The sequence below is a fragment of the Phyllobates terribilis genome, unplaced genomic scaffold (genome assembly GCF_046119375.1).
Source record: "Phyllobates terribilis strain yellow unplaced genomic scaffold, ASM4611937v1 Scaffold_5__5_contigs__length_657084704, whole genome shotgun sequence".
Taxonomy (NCBI): Eukaryota; Metazoa; Chordata; class Amphibia; order Anura; family Dendrobatidae; genus Phyllobates; species Phyllobates terribilis.
Window position 1 is genome coordinate 35,502,299 of NW_027362765.1, and position 20,560 is coordinate 35,522,858.

Here is a 20,560-nt window from a genome sequence, read left to right on the forward strand (position 1 = left end):
CTCCGTACACCTCGTACACTCGCGGCTCCGCTCCGTACACCTCGTACACACACGGCTCCGCTCCGTACACCTCGTACACGCGCGGCTCCGCTCCGTACAAGCGCGGCTCCGCTCCGTACACCTCGTACACGCGCGGCTCCGCTCCGTACACCTCGTACACGTGCGGCTCCGCTCCGTACACCTCGTACAAGCGCGGCTCTGCTCCGTACACCTCGTACACGCGCGGCTCCGCTCCGTACACCTCGTACACACGCGGCTCCGCTCCGTACACCTCGTACACGCGTGGCTCCGCTCCGTACACCTCGTACACACGCGGCTCCGCTCTGTACACCTCGTACACGCGTGGCTCCGCTCCCTACACCTCGTACACGCGCGGCTCTGCTCCCTACACCTCGTACACGCGCGGCTCTGCTCCGTACACCTTGTACACGCGCGGCTCTGCTCCGTACACCTCGTACACACGCGGCTCTGCTCCGTACACCTCGTACACACGCGGCTCCGCTCCGTACACCTCGTACACGCGCGGCTCTGCTCCGTACACCTCGCACACACGGCTCTGCTCCGTACACCTCGTACACACGCGGCTCTGCTCCGTACACCTCGTACACGCGCGGCTCCGCTCGGTACACCTCGTACACGCGCGGCTCCGCTCCGTACACCTCGTACACACGCGGCTCCGCTCCGTACACCTCGTACACACACGGCTCCGCTCCGTACACCTCGTACACACGCGGCTCCGCTCCGTACACCTCGTACACACGCGGCTCCGCTCCGTACACCTCGTACACACGCGGCTCTGCTACATCCACACTGTAAACCCCTCCTGACCCCACACATAACCTTCCCCTCATCCAGCACCATGACAACCAGCACAGCAGAGTCCTGCATCCACTGAGGCCCCTGATCATGTGACCCCTGACTCCTCCCCTCCTGTGACCTCATCACAGGTCCTGTGCGCACAGAACAGCCATATATGTGGTGGCGGCTCTGCAGGTGGAGGTATGTGGAGATCCCCCATTACTGGGCGCAGGCCGCATTAACCCCTTCAGCATTTACTTAGTTTTTTCCTGTCGAGCTGCTCTGTCTGTGTATTTTGGGTACATCACTTATTGTACAAACCTTTGTTATTTTTTGGAAACCGTAATGGAAAAAGTAGTAATTTTGACATTTACTCCACTACATGAATATTGTGTTACTATTTTTTATTCACTACTAAAAAAACACCAACTGCATCGGAGACAGAAAATGATTTCTTTAATTGTTGCTTCTGGTAAGGATACATCTTTACTTTCACCCTGAAGTTGACATCTTCAGCGTTTACAATTTGTTTTTTCATCTCTTCTTTTTTGTTCGTTTGTCGTTAACAGTCGTTTATTTTCACAAATTTATCATAACACTGGGTAGAACAGCAATGACTTTTTGAACAAATTTTTACTAAATATTTAAATTTCCTTTCCTTCCTCTTTCATTGCCCCATAAAGTATGATGCCAACAAAAGTGCCCCCCAAACACAGTATGATACCCCCATGGTGCATTCCTCCACATTAAACTCCATATTCACAGTATAATGACCCTATTGTAGCCCACTTCAACTTCCAAGGCAAAGTATGGTGACCCTAACACAGTATAATTGCCCAACTGTGTCCCCTACAGAACCCTCCATACACTATAATGTGTCTACATACAGTATAATGGCCCGCACTAGCCCTCCAAACAGTATAATGACCCCCACACAGCCCTCCAAACAGTATAATGGACCCCACACAAACCTTAACACTGTACAATTGCTTTCATGCAGTATAATGGCCCCCACATAGCCCTCAAAATATTATAATGGCCCCACATAGCCTTCCATATACGTATAATACACCACCGATAATCCTCCATATACACTGCTCAAAAAAATAAAGGGGATACTTAAACAACTGAATATAACTCCAAGTGCATCAAACTTCTGTGAAATCAAACTGTACACTTAGGAAGCAACACTGATTGACAATCAATTTCACATGCTGTTGTGCAAATGGAATAGACAATAGATGGAAATTATTGGCAATTATCAAGACACACTCAATAAAGGAGTGGTTCTGCAGGTGGGGACCACAGACCACATCTCAGTACCAATGCTTTCTGGCTGATGTTTTGGTCACTTTTGAATATTGGTTGTGCTTTCACACTCATGGTAGCATGAGACGGACTCTACAACTCACAGAAGTTGCTCAGGTAGTGCAGCTCATCCAGGATGGCACATCAATGCGATCGGTGGCAAGAAGGTTTGCTGTGTCTGTCAGCGTAGTGTCCAGAGGCTGGAGGCGCTATCAGAAGACAGGCCAGTACACCAGGAGACATGGAGGAGGCCATAGGAAGGCAACAACCCAGCAGCAGGACCGCTACCTCCACCTTTGTGCAAGGAGAAACAGGAGGAGCACTGCCAGAGCCCTGCAAAATGACCTCCAGCCGGCCACAAATGTGCATGTGTCTGCACAAACGGTTAGAAACCGACTCCATGAGGGTGGTATGAGGGCCCGACGTCCACAGATGGGGGTTGTGCTCACAGCCCAACACCATGCAGGATGCTTGGCATTTGCCACAGAACACCAGGATTGGCAAAGTGGCCACTGGCGCCCTGTGCTCTTCACAGATGAAAGCAGGTTCACACTGCGCACATGTGACAGAGTCTGGTGACGCCGTGGAGAGCGATCTGCTGCCTGCAACATCCTTCAGCATGAACGGTTTGGCAGTGGGTCAGTAATGGTGTGGGGTGACATTTCTTTGGAGGGCCGCACAGCCCTCCATGTGCTTGCCAGAGGTAGCCTGACTGCCATTAGGTACCGAGATGAGATCCTCAGACCCCTTGTGAGACCATATGCTGGTGCGGTTGGCCCTGGGTTCCTCCTAATGCAGGACATTGCCAGACCTCATGTGGCTGGAGTGTGTCAGCAGTTCCTGCAAGATGAAGGCATTGAAGCTATGGACTGGCCCACCCGTTCCCCAGACCTGAATCCAATTGAGCACATCTGGGACATCATGTCTCGCTCCATCCACCAACCACAGACTGTCCAGGAGTTGGTGGATGCTTTAGTTCAGGTCTGGGAGGAGATCCCACAGGAGACCATCCGCAACCTCATCAGGAGCATGCCCAGGCATTGTAGGGAGGTCATACAGGCACATGGAGGCCACACACAATACTGACCCTCATTTTGACTTGTTTTAAGGACATTACATCAAAGTTGGATCAGCCTGTAGTGTTTTTCCACTTTAATTTTGGGGGTGACTCCAAATCCAGGCCTCCTTTGGTTAATAAATTTGATTTCCATTGATGATTTTTGTGTGATTTTGTTGACAGCACTCTCAACTTTGTACATAACAAAGTATTCAATGAGAATACTTCATTCATTCAGATCTAGGATGTGTTATTTGAGTGTTCTCTTTATTTTTTTGAGCAGTGTAGTATAATGTGCCCCCATAATAATCCATGTAGTATAATGCGCCCCCCATAATCCTCCATATAGTATAATGAACTTCCCATGGTCCTCCACAGAATATAATGCACTCCCCATAGTCCTCCATACAGTATATTACACACCACATAGGGTAAAATGCAGCACCCATATAGTACAATGCACCCCACAGTCCTGCAGTATTATGTGCACCACATACTCACTGATTTTAAAATACCGTATATTTTAAATAAGCTGATCCGAGTATAAGCCGAAGCCCCTAATTTTACCACAAAAAAACTGTGAAAACGAATTGACTTGAGTATAAGCCTAGGGTGGGAAATGCAGCAGCTACTGGTAAATTTCCCCATCCTGGTACATATGGCACCCCTCAATCCCCCAATCCTGGTGTGTGGCACCCCTCAATCCCCCAATCCTGGTGTGTGGCACCCCTCAATCCCCCAATCCTAGTGTGTGTGGCACCCCTCAATCCCCCATCCTGGTGTGTGTGGCACCCCTCAATCGCCAATCCTGGTGTGTGTGGCACCCGTCAATCCCCCAATCCTGGTATGTGTGGCCCCATCAATCCCCCAATCACTACACACATAAAACAATAAACACTTATACTCACCTTCCTTCCTCACCTCTGCTTCAGCGCTGCGTCCTCCTGTCTGCCATGTCGGCATCTGAGCAGCGCGCGCTCTCAGACGCCAAGGTGAGCTGCTGCTGCTGGCATATTTACTCTTCTCCACGCACATAGTCCCGGCATGGAGAAAAGTGAATATGCATTCTCTTTAGCAGCTGGCACTGACAGCAGGAGCCGCTGCTCAGCGCTCCTCTGTTCCCGCTAGTAAAGAGAATGAATATTCCCTCTTCTCCACGCCCATGGGATTGGAGAAGAGGGAATGTTCATTCCCCTTTAGCAGCGAGCACACTTGGTAGCTGCGGCAGCAGCTACTGCGTGTGCCCCGCTCCTTCGCTGCCGCAACCTCCTACTCACCTATCCTCCTCGTTCCCCTGCTGCTTGGGCCCTCCCGGCTCACAGGCCCACCTTCAGTCACAGGCCCCATAGCAGTGGCGTGGCCTGCCGCCATTGGCAGTACGCCACTGAGTGCAACCCTTCACCCCCTCACCCAAGTGTAACCTATCGGTGGTTAAAGGGGTTGTGTATGGAGCGAGGCCACGCCCACTGGCCAGGACTATGTATAACTCGTACATACCTGCTTGTCCCCGCTCAGAAACCTGCGAATCCCCGCAGCGCAGAGTGCCTGTGCTGGGGGGATTCATAAGTTGCTGTCACACAGAGTGACTGCAGACTTATCGATCTGGCCCCGACAACACCTTTAACGGACAAAGGAGAAAGATTGTTTTACAGATACACATCTGTCTAGTGTAGTGCTTTCTGGTAAACAATGTTTTTCATTTTACCTTCAGGAGCATATATGAAAATATTTTTCGGGTTACCCACCCTAGAGCAAGCAACGTTGAGTTGACCATGTGAAAAACACCTCTACCTGTCCAGGTTTCCATCTTCTGTAAAGAGGATAACCATCATCTCCTGTCTGTGTTTCTTCAATCAAGTTGTGAGGATACTTTTTAGTGCATTTTCCTTCCTTCATGCATGGCGATCTTGGATTAAGTGGTTATTTTTAATTTCTCCCGCTCTGCATGGTAATCCGGTCAGTTCAGTCCGTTGGGTGTGGTTTCGGGCCTCTCCATCCCTCCCCGCGGATGCTCATTGCTGTCCTCCGTCTTTAATTGACATGGATGACGTTATCCACACTGCCGGGCGAAATGTTGCGCCTGCACACACAAATTGTGGCTCGCGCCTGCGCACTATTCTTTGCCCTACTGCGGTGCGCATGCGAACTTATGTTTTCGACTGTGCCCGTAGTAGGACAAAGCATAGTGCCGTGATTTCTGTGCGCAGGCGCAACATTTCACTCGGCAGTGTGGATCATCCACCTAAATTAAAGGAGGACGACGAGCAGCAGCCGGGGGGGAGGGATGGAGAGGCCCGGAACCACGTCCATTGGACCGAACTGACCGGATTACCATGCAGCGCGGGAACATTTAAAAAGGTCTTTGGGGGTTCTACAGGGGGAGTCAGGGGGTTGTTATGGTTAATATTTTATTTCTGGCTTCATTATTATTTATAAAACAAATTATATATGTATTCTATGTCTGTAGTCTTTGTTTAAAACTTGCATCATGGAATGTCTGACTAAGATACTGGTTTTCTGTGAATTCCCTGACAAGAAGGTTTTACGTTGGGCCAAGGGAAGTGTGTTATCACTGATAGTCTATTTCGGTTTCCTGTTCAGTTGTATTTAATAGTTGTAGTTTCGTTCTTGTCTAGCTAATAAATATGGTGAAGGGTCACCACAACAGGGTTATAATAAGCATTTATGGAATGCAGCTGCATAAAATGATAGTTTTAGTTCATATAGGACAAAACTGGGGACAGATTCCCTTTTAAGCCAAGCGCAGTTTGCAAGTAGTTAAAATGAACACGACAAACAATGGACAGCATGATTCAGATGCCGACAGTGTAATTGCAGCCAGGTATGTTATTCTCTGTAGTGCTGTGGTGTTTTCGAAAAAGCATACTCTGAAAAGCCTGCTGGAAACTATGCATCTTGGACAACTAGTGTGAAGCTGGTCCCTGGCAGCTTTTGCCCACCCCCCTTCCATAGACTGACAGGTCTATCTTTATGTATGTGTACAGGGAGAGACCTGTCAGTCAGGGAGCTGGGGGAGGAGAATCGGCTGAGCGTTGGCCTCTTGAACGTGTCATCTGAGACTCCTAGTCCCGTCTGACTTTTCAAAGTTTGTTTATTGAAACGCTGCAGCATTTTAGAGTAGACCGTACACAGCTGGAACAACACAGCCAGTATCTGATTCATGCTGACCGAAAGTTTGGACAGAAATGTAGCCTACCCTTTCCTTTGAATCCATACCTCGCCCTCTGTGTGTTCTCTCAGGTAGGAGATGTGCGCTCCTATCTCCTGAGCTGTGCACTGTTCAAGGGTTTATTGAGAAAGCAGTGGGCGTCTTAGACTCAGACCAGCACTGGCAACTAAAATTTGTTGTATTCGTGTCATTACAGAACAATCCAAAAAGATATGCGAGAGGTTTTCTACTGATCTAAAAATCTCCAACATTGATTCTCACTTTGCTGCCATCATACCTCCCTTATTATCTCAAATAATTGTGTGATTACAGGGGATTCTCTATTATTGTACATCTTCTCATCTTATCCACATTCAGGTGGAGATTTTCTATGCAAAGGAATTTTCCTGATTGACCTGTCAAGGATGGATAGGGACAGGGAGAAGATGGCAGAGAAGATTTTACACCTCACCCTAGAGATCTTCTTCCAGCTTACTGGAGAGGTGAGAGATTCTGATGTCACATTACATCATTCTTATCTATGGGAATAACAAATGGACAGAACTGGAGAAGTGAGGACTCTGGAAATGTCTGTAGTGAGATTTATTAATGTGTCCCTTCATAACCAGGATTACACAGTAGTGAAGAAGACCTCTAGTGAGCGCTGTCAGGACCCTGTGTCTGAGGAATGGGGAAGACCCCTGAGCATAATCATGGTGCCTCCACCTCATCCACTGATGCATAAGGACATGAATGACCAGAAGATCCTTGAACTCACCTACAAGATGATTGAGCTGCTGACTGAAGAGGTGACACTGCTGGGAATGCTGGGACATTATACAGTAATGCTATGAAGGGATCGGGGGGGGTGACGGTATCATTGTATGTGTCAGGTTCCTATAAGGTGTCAGGATGTCTCCGTCTTCTTCTCTATGGAGGAGTGGGAGTATTTAGAAGGACACAAAGATCTGTACAAGGACATCATGATGGAGGTTCCCCAGCCCCTCACATCACCAGGTAATAGATAGGACTAAATACGCATGGCCTATAATTATCTGTATGTAAATAATTAATTCAGTCCCTGTATGTGTTTTCTCCAGTTCTATCCAGTAAGAGGACAACACCAGAGAGATGTCCCTGTCCTCTTCTTCCTCAAGACTGTAAACAAGAAAATCCCGATGTTCCTCAGGATCATCAGGTAGATGGAGAGAAGGTGTCATGAGATCTCCCCTATGATGTGTAGACAGCTGTGAAGGTCTTGTGCTCAGTCTTGTTTTATCCACCAGTATTATATGTTTTATACTTGTGTAATGAGAACAGTGGAGATGGCAGTATTAGAGCTGACCATAGATGTGACTTCTCCATCTGTCTGTGACTTTTACAATATTTGTTTCAGGGTGAAGACCTGACCCATATTAATACTACAGAGACATATGTGAGGGATGATGAGCGGTGTAAAGAGGAGATTCCTACATATGACTTCCTAGGTGAGTAGTAACCACTAAATGTAGAGAAGTCACAGATTCTTCTCAGTCACTGGCTTTCGCTGATTTATCCGCGGTATTGTCCGGTTATATTGCAATTAAAGGTCATTTGTACATTGGCTGTTACAGATGAGCAAAATTTGAAATCGCAATTCTTCAGTTTGCTGATTTTTGCCAGGAAATGTGATTTGCAGCAAGTGTATAACACTCTGAGGTCACCTAGGACTATATCAAATACTTTTCAAGCTCTTTAATGCAAACACAGCCTTAGTAATGTCACAGTGATCTTAACTTCCTGTATATGGTAATGGGTAAACTGAAAATAACAGCCTATTTAAAATGAACCTAAAACTGGATGCGTTTTTACTTTAAGAAAGAGTGTGCAGCCTCAGACTGGCGATTTTTCTAAATAATATGAATTGGTTAAAGTTGTCAGAACCCTAAAGCCCCCTTAAAAGGACCTGACTTTCTAACAAAAGTTGTGGCTGAACTTTCGGGTTTGTGGGATCCCAGTATGCAGAAAGGGATTCGCAAAACCCTCCATGGCCATTATCACTGTGAAAGTACTCTTGCTTATAAGTGTTATTTAGAAAAACCACCAGTCTAAGGCTGTCCATTTTTTTTCTTCGAGGACCTTTCACTATTGTTTTCGTGCTAATCTGGCCACTTCACAAAAAAGTAGCTAAAGATCTGAATGAAACACATTTGTTTATATTTTTTATCTTTTTTACAGAGATATTAGCTTGTAAAGTTAATTTTCTTATTTCCTTTACAACCCGACAGAATGTTAACACATTTTCTTCTCTGGGGGTGTTTACTTTTTCCCACATCAGAAGAAGCCAGCGTCATACAGGGGTACAAAAATGGCCCAACCAGCAAGAAGCTTATAACAGCCTTCCTCAGAGTGATAGAGTGATACTGATGTCTTACTAGGTCCTACAGATTTCATTTACACCTACTGTGATTAGAAGTGCTGGTGGAGGAGAACAGAGCTGTTTGTCATTACATGTACTGATCTACCACTATCCCAGGCATTGGAGAGTATGCCCCGGTAACTGGAATACAGAGAGGTGAATGTGTCATCCTGAAGCTCTCATCTCACAGCACTGTGCGCGCTACTCTTTTCTCCCTGCACTTGTAATTACAGATAAAGCAGAGAGGTGTATGTAATAACTCATAGTTCTGTTCTTCTCTCCAATTTTTATTCAAACACATGCCAAAAGTGAGATCTGTATGACCTGGGGCAGACAGCACAGCTGTGTCATTACATACACAACTCTGCAGTGTTTTCCCACAGATAGACACTGCATAGCAGTGTCTGCAATAACACACAGTTCTGCTCTCCTCTCCTTTTACTCGTAATTATATTAGATACCAGCAGTGAGATCTGTGTGACCTGGGGAGGAGAGCAGAGCCATGTATCATTACATACACTGCTCTGTAGTATCGCCAGTTGCCTGGGATAGATGTAGAACGGAGTAAGTAATGACAGACTGCTCTGCTCCCCTCACAGCATATGTAATCACAGTATGTGCCAACATTGAGATCTGTGTGACCTGGTTAGGCACATCAGTCTCACCGTATCAAACATAGAAAGCTGGTTCTGACCTTCTCTGGGGGTGTTTTTTTCCCTGTATGATTCCTCCTTATGATTGGACAACATCATGCAGAGAAAAAAAGTAAACGCCTCCAGAGAATAATCTCTGTTAACGCCCACTTGGTTTTAGGAGAAGTTAGCATATAAAACTTATAAGATGAGGTGAGAAATAAAGAGATAAAAAAATATGTTTAATTAGATCTTCAGTCATTTTATCGTGATGTGGTCTGTTTAGCATGGAAAAAATGGTGAACGGTCCTTTAAATAGAAAGGGCAGTCCCAGACTGGTGATAGTTACTCTTTAATAACACACTGTATTGTCAGACTTTAAAATTAATAAACGCTCCAAAAATGATCATTTTTAGATGGCAGATGTCTGCCATACTGGTGTTTATGTACATGCAGTGTATACGGGAGAAGTCATGGCTTTTTAAGAAGAATGATCCAAAAATTATCCCTTTTTGTGAAGTAGCAACAGGTTATGTCTTTAGAAACTGAAAGACCCATTAAATAGTATTATCATTTTAATAAACCTTTGGCAAAAAAAATAAAAAATTGGGATCAGTAGTAAAAGGTTTATTACATCTTTTTCATTGCCCATGTGAAAAAAAAACACTACTATGAAGCTGTTGCTTATGTCAGCAACCCGTAACAACATTTCAAAAATTTTGGTTAGCAAACCAGTCAACTTTTATTTGGAACAAACTTAAAATTTCTTAGCATATTGTCAAAAGTAAAGAACTAAGCGTTTATTTTAATCAGCTATTGACAATTTAAAAGATATATATTTTTAGCAGCAGTGAGACTCATTAAGAATAGTGGAAGAAGACTTGTGCATTGGTAGGTGAAACAAGAGGATCAAGAAGCAATGACGTATTTCAGATGTGACTACAAACTTGAAATTTTTTTAGGCAGCAATAATATTTTTGTTGTAAAATGTCTTTCCTTATCCAAAGCATACTGCAAGGCAATATGGCCTTTGAAAAAGCAATGACTGTTAACAGACCATCCAAACGTTTCCTTTTTCTGGAACCAGCAAAAGGTTTGTTGTTTGTAAAGTAAGGAAGCAATAGCTATTTAAAAAGCCATCCAAAAATTATTTTCCGTTTTTTTTATATTTACCCATTCGAGGTTCCGTTTCCCAGCAGCAGTACAATACAGTATATTCTGTATATAGAACACAGGCAGCAGATGTTTGGCTGTAACATTGGCAGTGAAAACTAGTTAGTCATATCCAGCGTTGTTGTCATCAGTTTCACACCAACTGTTACCGTTAGTCTCATCTCCCTACCTGTGCATTGGATAACTCGGTGTTCCACTCCACATCCACCTGCTGCTGCTCCTCCACTTCCTTGCTGCGTGTGATATTGTCCTTGAGGGTCCTCAACAGCTGTGATGAACATGTAGATATTGCTGTTCATCCATTGTTGCCTCCTTTTTTTTCCTAGTAAATCTGATGGGGCTGACATTGTTGATGTAATAGTTCTTCTAATGATAAATTTAGAAGTCTCTTTGAAGGATATCATGCTTTCCTCTTCAGCTGCTGATGGCTTTTGAAATAACTCAAACTTTAGTTTGTCTGCTACATGCTTTGCACTAGTTGTGCAGATTCGACAACTTATGCAGCATTAAATTTCATTGTCTTGTCACATTGCAAATCCACTTTGTGCTTAGGCAGACCACCTGTTTGTGCAAAGTTGTACTGGAAGTTGTACTTTGCCGCTTTTAGGCACTGTAAAGCCTCCTCCACCAACTGCAACTGCTCCTTGGTTTTCCACAGAAGAAGTTGATCTGCCACTTGAAGATCCTTTTGCTGGACATTGGTTTCATTCTATCACTAACACCACCACCCTCCGCCTTTTTAAAGACATCACGTCCTCGTCACCTTAATATGGTTACTAGGTCCTATCTAGCACACAATAATAATCAACATCTCTGAATCAGCTGATAGTTGTCTCTGTGTGGATATTGTCCTGAGCTCCTTGCTTTCCTCCCTGAATCCCACCTCCAAATATGCTCCTACCACCATGGCTGCCAATACTGCAACTACTTCCGTCACCAACACAGGTGCTTCACCCCCTTCTCATACAAGTCCAAATGTTTCTCATTCAATACATCAGTCTGGAAGAAATTGTTATGAAATAACTTCCTAAGAACCCATAGTTCTGTGGCTTAGGGGAGTAGGTGTCAGAAAAGACAGAAATGACTTTGAATGACAGAATTTAAAATCTATAATTAAAAATATTAGCTGGTATGGTTGCAGAGGAGGGAGAAGTCCATAAAACCGACAATATCACTGTAAGAGGTAACATTATTCTAACACCTAAGCTGGCACTGTCAGTGTCCATATCACAATGGCTGCCAGTGCCTCTACTACTACCCCCAAAAACACAGCTAGTTATTTAACTAATCTCCTCCACTTCCTCCCCGCCTCATGCAACTTTAAAACATTCCTTTGCTTTCTCATCCAAGGATTCAACTGGAAGAAGTTGATAAATATTTTCCTTAACACCCAGCATTTTGTGGCTTCAGGGACAAGGTATTTAACTATGCGTCACGCCAGGTGTGGGAAAGACTTAGTGCAACACCGAGGGAAGAGGGAAAGGGAGCCCAGACACTAGGGAAAGGGGGAAGTGGAGACCTCATAGTCTGGTCTAGTGTCACCCTGTCTCAGCTACCATCCCTATATTGCTTCTTCACCAATCACCGCACGCGTGCCTCGCCATGTCTTTCTCTGGCGTATGGCTAGGGATGGGAGGAGATAAGCACTAGTCGATCTCCACTGAACTCTATAGACAACAAGGTTAGACAAACAGGGGGAGAATGCTTAGCTTTAGACGACTCCAGACAAATGCGAACTCAGCCTCCAGCTCCAGAGAGGACTAAGTACTGCTCTTGCTAAGCCTTCACAAGTAGAAATGAATATAGCCGGCACCTCCCTCTCAGACAAACCAGGTATATATACACCCAGGCCAGGGAGCTAATTACCAGAGGGAGGTAGCCGCTAGGTCCTAGAGACAGCCTCTCATCTAAGAAGATGTCTGTAATTCCAAACGTAGAGATCTCCTGCAACCAACTGCAGGGCGACTGTCTGTCACCTCTGATATACCTGTGACAGTACCCACCTCCTCTACGAGTGGCCTGCGGACCCTCAGGATCGGGATTCTCAGGAAAAGAGGTGTGGAATGAGCGAACCAATCTAGTAGCGTTCACCTCTGACGCTGAAACCTTTATCCTCTCCTCTGGACCATAGCCTTTCCAGATCATCAAGTATTGTAGAGAACGACGTTGGAGACTAGAATCTACAATCCTCGAAAACTGGAACTCCAGATTACCATCAGCCATTACTGGGGGCGGTGGTAGAGGTGAGGGCTCAAGAGGTTCCACATACTTTTTGAGTAAGGGCCTATGGAAAACATTGTGGACCTTAAGGGCCTGAGTCATTCCATTTGGAATCCGTCACCCATATACGGAATTCCGAACTGTACTTTTCCAGTGACCCATTACCCTGCAGAAGATAACGTAGCCTAGTCTCAGCCAAGGAGACTCGGTCAGGGTCATCATAGATGAGGGCCAGAGCTCCGAAAAACCCCTCCACAGACTGGAGACAAACCAAGTCCTGTGGTAATAAAAACGTTCATGACTGAGGATCTCCCTGCCATAGAGAGATATCAATATACAAACCCGTTGCTCCTCATTACTGGAGGAGTAAAGAGGAAGTTTAAAATAAAATTTGCAGGCCTCTTTAAATACAAAAAACTTGTCCCTACCGCCTGAAAACCTGTCCAGGAGGGCAACCTTGGGTTCAAACTGGACAGGCGTACCTGCTGAGATCCCCACATTGGCGATCTGTAACCACTGATGCTGTTGCTGTACCTCACCACGGAGGTCATTCACCTCCAGAGACAGCCTGTGCAGCCACTCTGCAACTGAACCCATACCAAGGGAGAAAGGAAAAAAAAAAAAAAAAAAAAGGTGCATGCCAAAAAGACAGAAAAAAAAAAAAGGCCGTTTTTTTTTTTCCCTTTTCAAAACGTGCTCTGCCGGCTATAATGGTCCAAATTAAATAAAAAAAAGGCGGTCTATAGGGCGCTAAAAGAATGAACACTAGAGGTGAAAAAAAATGTTTAGGGCTAAAATTTAAATTTAATGAGCCCTTTCTGGTGGAAAGGGCTCATTAAATTTAATTTTTAGCCCTAAACATTTTTTTTCGCCTCTAGTGTTCATTCTTTTAGCGCCCAATAGAACGCCTTTTTTTTTATTTTATTTACTTTGGACCACTTTCAGTCCCCCTTTTGGGGGTTAGCGGCAGGAGCAGCTTCTAGTTAATCATTCTTAAATCCCCCCCCCCCACTATAAAATTCCCCTTTGGCTGCTTAACTCAGGACCTGCGGTTGGGGGCTGCACTCTCCTAACTTTCAGTACCTGTAGTGATGCACATCTGATCCTGAGTCACTTGATCTGTGGGCGGACACGTGGCCTGCAATTTTGGAACCTGGAAGCGGTGAGCACGAGCGGCGGTCTGCAGCTCACGGCACGTGGTGTGCCAAGCTACCTGTACCTTGCGGTGAGTCGTGCCTGCTCCTTCCATCCTCACACTAACACCGGAGTTGTGCAGGGGTGCATAACTTCTATAGGTGAGTGGCCTTTTGGCTGTTTCCGTCACATCTACCTATCAGGTCCTTCACATAGCGCGCTTTTCTGCCTTTCTCTTCCTGCCGGCTATAATGTCACGCCAGGTGTGGGAAAGACTTAATGCAAGACCGAGGGAAGAGTCACAATGTCCATATCACAATGGCTGCCAGTGCCTCTACTACTACCCCCAAAAACACAGCTAGTCATTTAACTAATATCCTCCACCTCCTCCCCGCCTCATGCAACTTTGAAACATTCCTTTGCTTTTTCATCCAAGGATTCAACTGGAAGAAGTTGATAGATATTTTCCTTAACACCCAGCATTTTGCAGCTTTAGGGACAAGGTATTTAACTATGCGTCACGCCAGGTGTGGGAAAGACTTAGTGCAACACCGAGGGAAGAGGGAAAGGGAGCCCAGACACTAGGGAAAGGGGGAAGTGGAGACCTCCTAGTCTTCTATAGTGTCACCCTGTCTCCACTACCGTCCCTATATTGCCTCTTCAACAATCGCCGCACGCGTGCCTCGCCTTGTCTTTCCCTGGCGTATGGCTAAGGGTAGGGATGAGCACTAGTTGATCTCCACTACACTCTATAGACAACAAGGCCTTCACAAGTAGAATTGACTATAGCCGGCACCTCCCTCTCAGACACACCAGGTATATATACACCCAGGCCAGGGAGCTAATTAAAAGAGGGAGGTAGCCGCTAGGTCCTAGATACAGCCTCTCATCTAAGAAGATGTCTGTAATGCCAAACGTAGAGATCTCCTGCAACCAACTGCAGGGTGACTGACTGTCACCACTGATACATCCGTGACACCATGGGTCTGAGAAAGCAAATGTCATTGACAGATCTGAAAGTCTGCAATAATAAGGATCAAGGGCCTAATTCATTAAGATCGGCATTGTTCACGCCGGTCTTGATGAGGGGGCATGCTGGAGTCAGATTCATGAATAGGTACTGGAGTGAGATTTCTGGAGTAGGAAGTGCCACAACCCATCATGCGTTATTAGCCATTTTGTCAGAGCTGGGTGAACGTAGTGTGAAAATGGCAAAAGTCACAAAATTTAGGTGCAATTCCAAGTTGAGCCTAAATTTTGTGACTTTTCAAAGATTTTACCTCTGAATTCTGCCAAAAGGTTTGATGAATTTGGCCCGAAGTGTTACGGCAGTAAAGCTTGAGGACAAGTACCAAAAAAAAAAAAAATTGTCTCACTCATATATTGCCCATGTGAGTCACTATGTTAAAGGGGTTATCCACTACTAGGACAAGCCCTTTTCAATCTGAGTGTTTACACCCGTTAAAGTAAAATCACTTATATTCAACTCTCGTGCAGCGCTGTTCCAGCGGTGTCGGCACTCGCTCTCCCTGGGCTCACGTGAGGTTGTTAGGTCTCACGAGCCCTGAGCCCTATCATCTTCGACTTCACTTCCCCCACATTTGGATGAATAAGTAATTAAAATGAAGTCAGCTGCGGGTGCTTTCTCACTTCCTCTTGATTACTTATTCCTTACTCTTGAAGATGACAGATGGTGTTGGGGAAATAAAATCACAAATATTCCCAGTGTTTCCTAAGGATAATAATACTAATTTTTATTGTGCCAACATATTCCGCAGCACTTTACATTTTAGAGGGGAATTGTACAGACAATAAAAGACATTACAGAATAACAATAGTCACATAAATTAACAAATACCAGGAGGAGTGAGGGCCCTGCTCGCAAGCTTACAATCTATTAGGAAATAGGGGAGACACGAAAAGTGGATGGTAAGAATTGCTTGTGTTCTATGGTCAACCATCAATTTAATAAATAGGGTAATCACATAATGCTGAATGAATCAGTCACCAACCAGTATGTGAACAAGTACACAGAGGTCTATTAAGTACATGGGGGAGTGTGAACAGATGATACGAGGGTCCTGATTTGGAAGGAAATTTTGTTTCTCATTCTATGAGTTCGATCATTATAGGTGCTTATGAGTTATGTAATTGAGTCAGAAGTAAATTTCAGCTTAGGCTGAAGCAATGAAGATCTAGTGCTCCTCGGGGCATGATTATATGCCGAATCAATGATCTCTGGTGGATAAACCCTATGTAGAAATCTCCTTTTAAGATTTGCAGCCTGAGTACAAAAGTCCATTAGAATAAAGCAATTCCTCCACAATCTGAAGAATTGACCCTTTGGAATTTCTCTTTTAAGACTGGTGCGGTGATGACTTTCTCACCTTAATAAGCTGTTTGTTGCACTAGACTTGCTGAAAATTGAGGTCTTCAGAGAGCCATTACTATCCTTAGTAGTGTTGAGCGAGTATGTTCTATTAACCCTTTCGCCGAGTATGCTAGGGCCGAGCTCCAAGTATTTACAGCTGCTCGGTGATGAGGTTAAATCGCTCCCATGTGCATGATTTGCAACTGTTTGACAGCTTAATTACATGTGAGGAATGTGTAAGAAATAGCCATTCCTCACATGTAATAAAGCTGTCAAACAGTTGCAAATCAAGGTTAATTCGCTCCCATGTGCATGATTTGCAACTGTTTGACAGCTTTATTACATGTGAGGAATGGCTATTTCTTACACATTCCTCACATGTGTTATGTTCTGCTACCAGAGCTAAGGAAAGAGAGGAGATCTGTCCCTACGATAGAACTCAGCTAAATCCCTACGATGTAACAGGGGACCTGATCCTGCGATCAGACCTGCTAAAGTCCTAAGCTAGTCTGTACGGAGACCTATAGATGTGGGGAAGGAATCCCTACAAGTACTAAGGACTGGGAGGAAAATGGGACACCTCCTAACAGAAATAGTAGCAGACAGACGAACAAACAAAATATATTGAACATAGAGGTCCGTAGACCAAGCAAACTAACAGAGTTAGATACAGAGCACAGGCTAGCTAGAAAGTAGTTATACAATGAAGTCCAGCAAAGCCAGAAGGGCGGAGCAGGATTAAATAGGCCAACAAGGTCATGTGACCAGCAAAGGAAAAAACCTAAGAGCAAGGTTCTAACAGTACCCCCCCTTCTAAGAGGATCCTCCGGATCCCCTAGGACCAGGCTTATCAGGAAATCTCCTGTGAAACGCTCTGATAAGTCTGGACGCGGAAACATCATCCGACCTCACCCAAAAGTTATCCTCGGGTCCGAAACCTTTCCAGGCCACAAGATACTGCAAACTACCCCTATACCGTCTAGAGTTAAGGATGCGAGAAATTTCATATTCCCCGTCCTCCACCACCGGAGGAACAGAGGCAGAGGCGTCACAATCCGATACAACCGCTTTTTTCAACAGAGAGACATGAAATACCAGATTAATTCTCCAGGAGGTAGGAACCTCCAACCTAACAGCAGATTGGTTGACAACCTGAAGCACCTTAAAGGGCCCTACAAACTTGGGACCCAATTTCTTAGAAGGAATCCTCAACCGCAGATTCCTAGAGGACAACCAAACCATGTCACCAACAGCGAACAAAACCTCCTGTCGTTTCCTATCAAAGTAGTCTTTAGATTTTCTGTTGGCCTCCTGAAGATTACCACGCACATCCGTCCAAACTCTCTCCAAATCACCGGAAAAATTCTCCTCCTCAGGCACGGCAGATCCCAACTTGGAGAACGACCCAAACGACGGATGTCTCCCAGAACAACAAAAAAAAGGCGAACAACCAGCAGAAGAAGATGTATGGTTGTTAAGAGCAAATTCAGCAAGTGGCAGAAACTCAGACCACCCCTCTTGATTGTCTGCCACAAAACAACGCAAGAACTGCTCAACATCCTGGTTTTTCCTTTCTGTCTGGCCATTAGATTCAGGATGATATCCGGACGAGAACGACAAATGAACTCCCAACCTGTCACAAAAGGCACGCCAAAAACGAGCCAAGAACTGAGGACCCCTATCAGAAACAATGTCAGTAGGAACGCCATGAAGTCTGACAATTTCCTTGACAAAGGCCTTAGCGAGAGTTTTAGCGCAGGGCAGTTTGACGAAGGGAACCAAGTGACACATCTTGCTAAAACGGTCCACGACCACCCAGATGACAGTAAAACCCTCAGAGGGGGGAAGGTCAGTTATAAAGTCCATAGCCAAATGTGTCCAAGGAGCACTGGGAACCTCCAAAGGACAAAGCAACCCCGCAGCAGGAGTATGTGAGGACTTAGATCTAGCACATATAGTACATTGACGCACCCACTTAATGACTTCCTTCTGCCATCCAGGCCACCAAAAACTGCGACCCACCAGTCTCTTGGTCTCAGAGATTCCGGGATGACCTGCCAACCGAGATTCGTGACACTCAACCAACAAATCTCTCCTAAAGGTCCCAGGCACAAACAACCTCCCATGAGGAGTGTTAGATGGGGCATTCTCCTGTGCTTTAAGAATCTCATCTTCCAAAACGGAGTCCAAAGCAGCTATCACAACACCTTCTTGTAAAATGTTCTCCTCTTTCTCAGCACCGACTATGGGAGAAAAACTGCGAGACAAGGCATCCACCTTAACATTCTTAGTACCAGGGATGTAAGTAACGGAGAAATTAAACCGCGAGAAAAACAGTGCCCACCTAGCCTGACGGGCATTCAGGCGCTTGGCAGCATCAAGATATATCAGATTTTTATGATCCGTAAGAACCTGAACGGGAAATTCCGCACCTTCCAAGAAGTGGCGCCAGTGTTCAAATGCGAGTTTAATAGCCAATAATTCCCGATTACCAATATCGTAATTCAGTTCAGTCTCCGAAAAATTTTTTGAAAAAAAGGCACAGGGATGTAATCCATCCCCGTTATCCTGAGACAATACTGCGCCAACCCCCACAGAGGAAGCATCAACCTCAACCAAAAACAGCTTAGTCACATCAGGCTGCATAAGGATGGGAGCAGAGGTGAACCTCTCCTTGAGATACACAAAAGCTTCAATGGCCTCAGAAGACCACTGAACCGCATCAGCACCTTTCCTGGTGAGATCGGTCAGAGGTTTGACAATACTAGAAAAATTTTTTATGAATTTTCTGTAATAATTGGCGAAACCTAAAAACCTCTGTATCGATTTCAAACCAATAGGCCTAGGCCATTCCTGTACAGCTTGAACTTTAACCGGGTCCATCTCAAAACCTTCGCTGGAGATAATGTAACCCAAAAAACTAATTCTCTGTACAGCGAACTCACATTTCTCCAGCTTAGCAAAAAGCGAATTGTCCATTAATAACTGTAATACCTCACGTACGCTCCGCCAATGAGACTCCATATCCGGCGAATAAATCAAAATGTCATCCAAATACACAACCACATTTTTGCCGATCAAAGGTCTAAGGATGTCATTAATAAGATTCTGAAAAAATGCAGGAGCATTAGTAAGACCAAAAGGCATAACCAGATTCTCAAAATGACCCACAGGAGTGTTAAAAGCAGTCTTCCATTCGTCACCCTCCTTCATGCGCAACAGATTGTATGCCCCCTTAAGGTCAATTTTAGAGAACCACTTGGCCCCCATTAACTGGTTAAACAGATCAGGAATCAATGGCAGTGGGTAAGGATTGCGTACAGTAATTTTGTTAATCTCACGAAAATCCAGACAAGGACGTAAACCGCCGTCCTTTTTTTTTACAAAAAAAAATCCAACCGCCACAGGAGACTTAGAGGGCCTAATGTGACCGGCGGCCAAACTTGTCTGTATGTATTCCTCCAAAGCCTTCCTCTCAGGAATAGTAAGGTTAAATAAACGACTTTTAGGAAGAGTCGCTCCAGGGACAAATTCAATAGAACAATCATAGTCTCTATGGGGAGGCAAAACCTGCGATTCCTTCTCAGAAAAAACTCTCCAAAAATCCTGAATAGGAACAGGCAATTCTCCCCTATCCAAAGCTGCAATACGCCCATTACAACACTTGTCATAACATTTATGGCTCCAGGATTTAATTTCACTGGTAGACCAATCCAGTACAGGATTGTGAAATTTTAACCAGGGCAATCCCAATATTACTGGAGAAGGCAAGTTATTCAAAACTACCAAATCCAATTTCTCATGGTGAACACCATTAATAGTGAGAGGAAATTCACAGACCTTGAGAGTAATATTCTTCAAAGGGGAACCATCCACAGAAACCACAGCAATGGGGGATGATAAAGGTTCGGGTTTTAAATTGAGTCTTTCCAAGAATCCCCCATCAATTACATTCAGAGTAGACCCACAATCAACAAACACCCGAAATTCCATTAATTTTTCCTGAGCAATCGTGGAAGCAGCTAAAAATACACCCTTGGAATTTAAACAGGCTATACGGGCATGACTGACCATTTTTTTTTCTTTCTTCATACGAAGCTCACAGCCTTTAATCAAATGACCAGATTTTCCGCAATAGAAACACAAGCCTTCAGAAAATCTACGGTCTTTTTCTTGAGAGCGAGGTGCCACCGATCCAATCTCCATCGGTTCACCACTGTTAGTACACACATTCTCATAACCAGAAACTGACATAGCAGAGGATTTGCTCTCATTAACCCTTGCACGCAGTCTCCTATCC

At 45.0% G+C, this 20,560-nt stretch overlaps 1 protein-coding gene across 1 annotated transcript in view; it reads left to right on the forward strand.

Moving 5' to 3' along the window:
* The first annotated feature begins 934 nt into the window (after positions 1 to 934).
* Positions 935 to 20,560, forward strand: part of LOC141271414 (uncharacterized) — a 69,814-nt gene continuing 50,188 nt past the window's right edge. Inside the window, exons 1-7 of the mRNA XM_073681496.1 lie at positions 935 to 999; positions 4,875 to 5,023; positions 6,711 to 6,835; positions 6,962 to 7,141; positions 7,226 to 7,349; positions 7,433 to 7,530; positions 7,729 to 7,819. Coding sequence (XP_073537597.1) covers positions 6,758 to 6,835; positions 6,962 to 7,141; positions 7,226 to 7,349; positions 7,433 to 7,530; positions 7,729 to 7,819 — 571 coding nt within the window. The 5' untranslated portion in view covers positions 935 to 999; positions 4,875 to 5,023; positions 6,711 to 6,757. The remainder of the gene's footprint in view (positions 1,000 to 4,874; positions 5,024 to 6,710; positions 6,836 to 6,961; positions 7,142 to 7,225; positions 7,350 to 7,432; positions 7,531 to 7,728; positions 7,820 to 20,560) is intronic.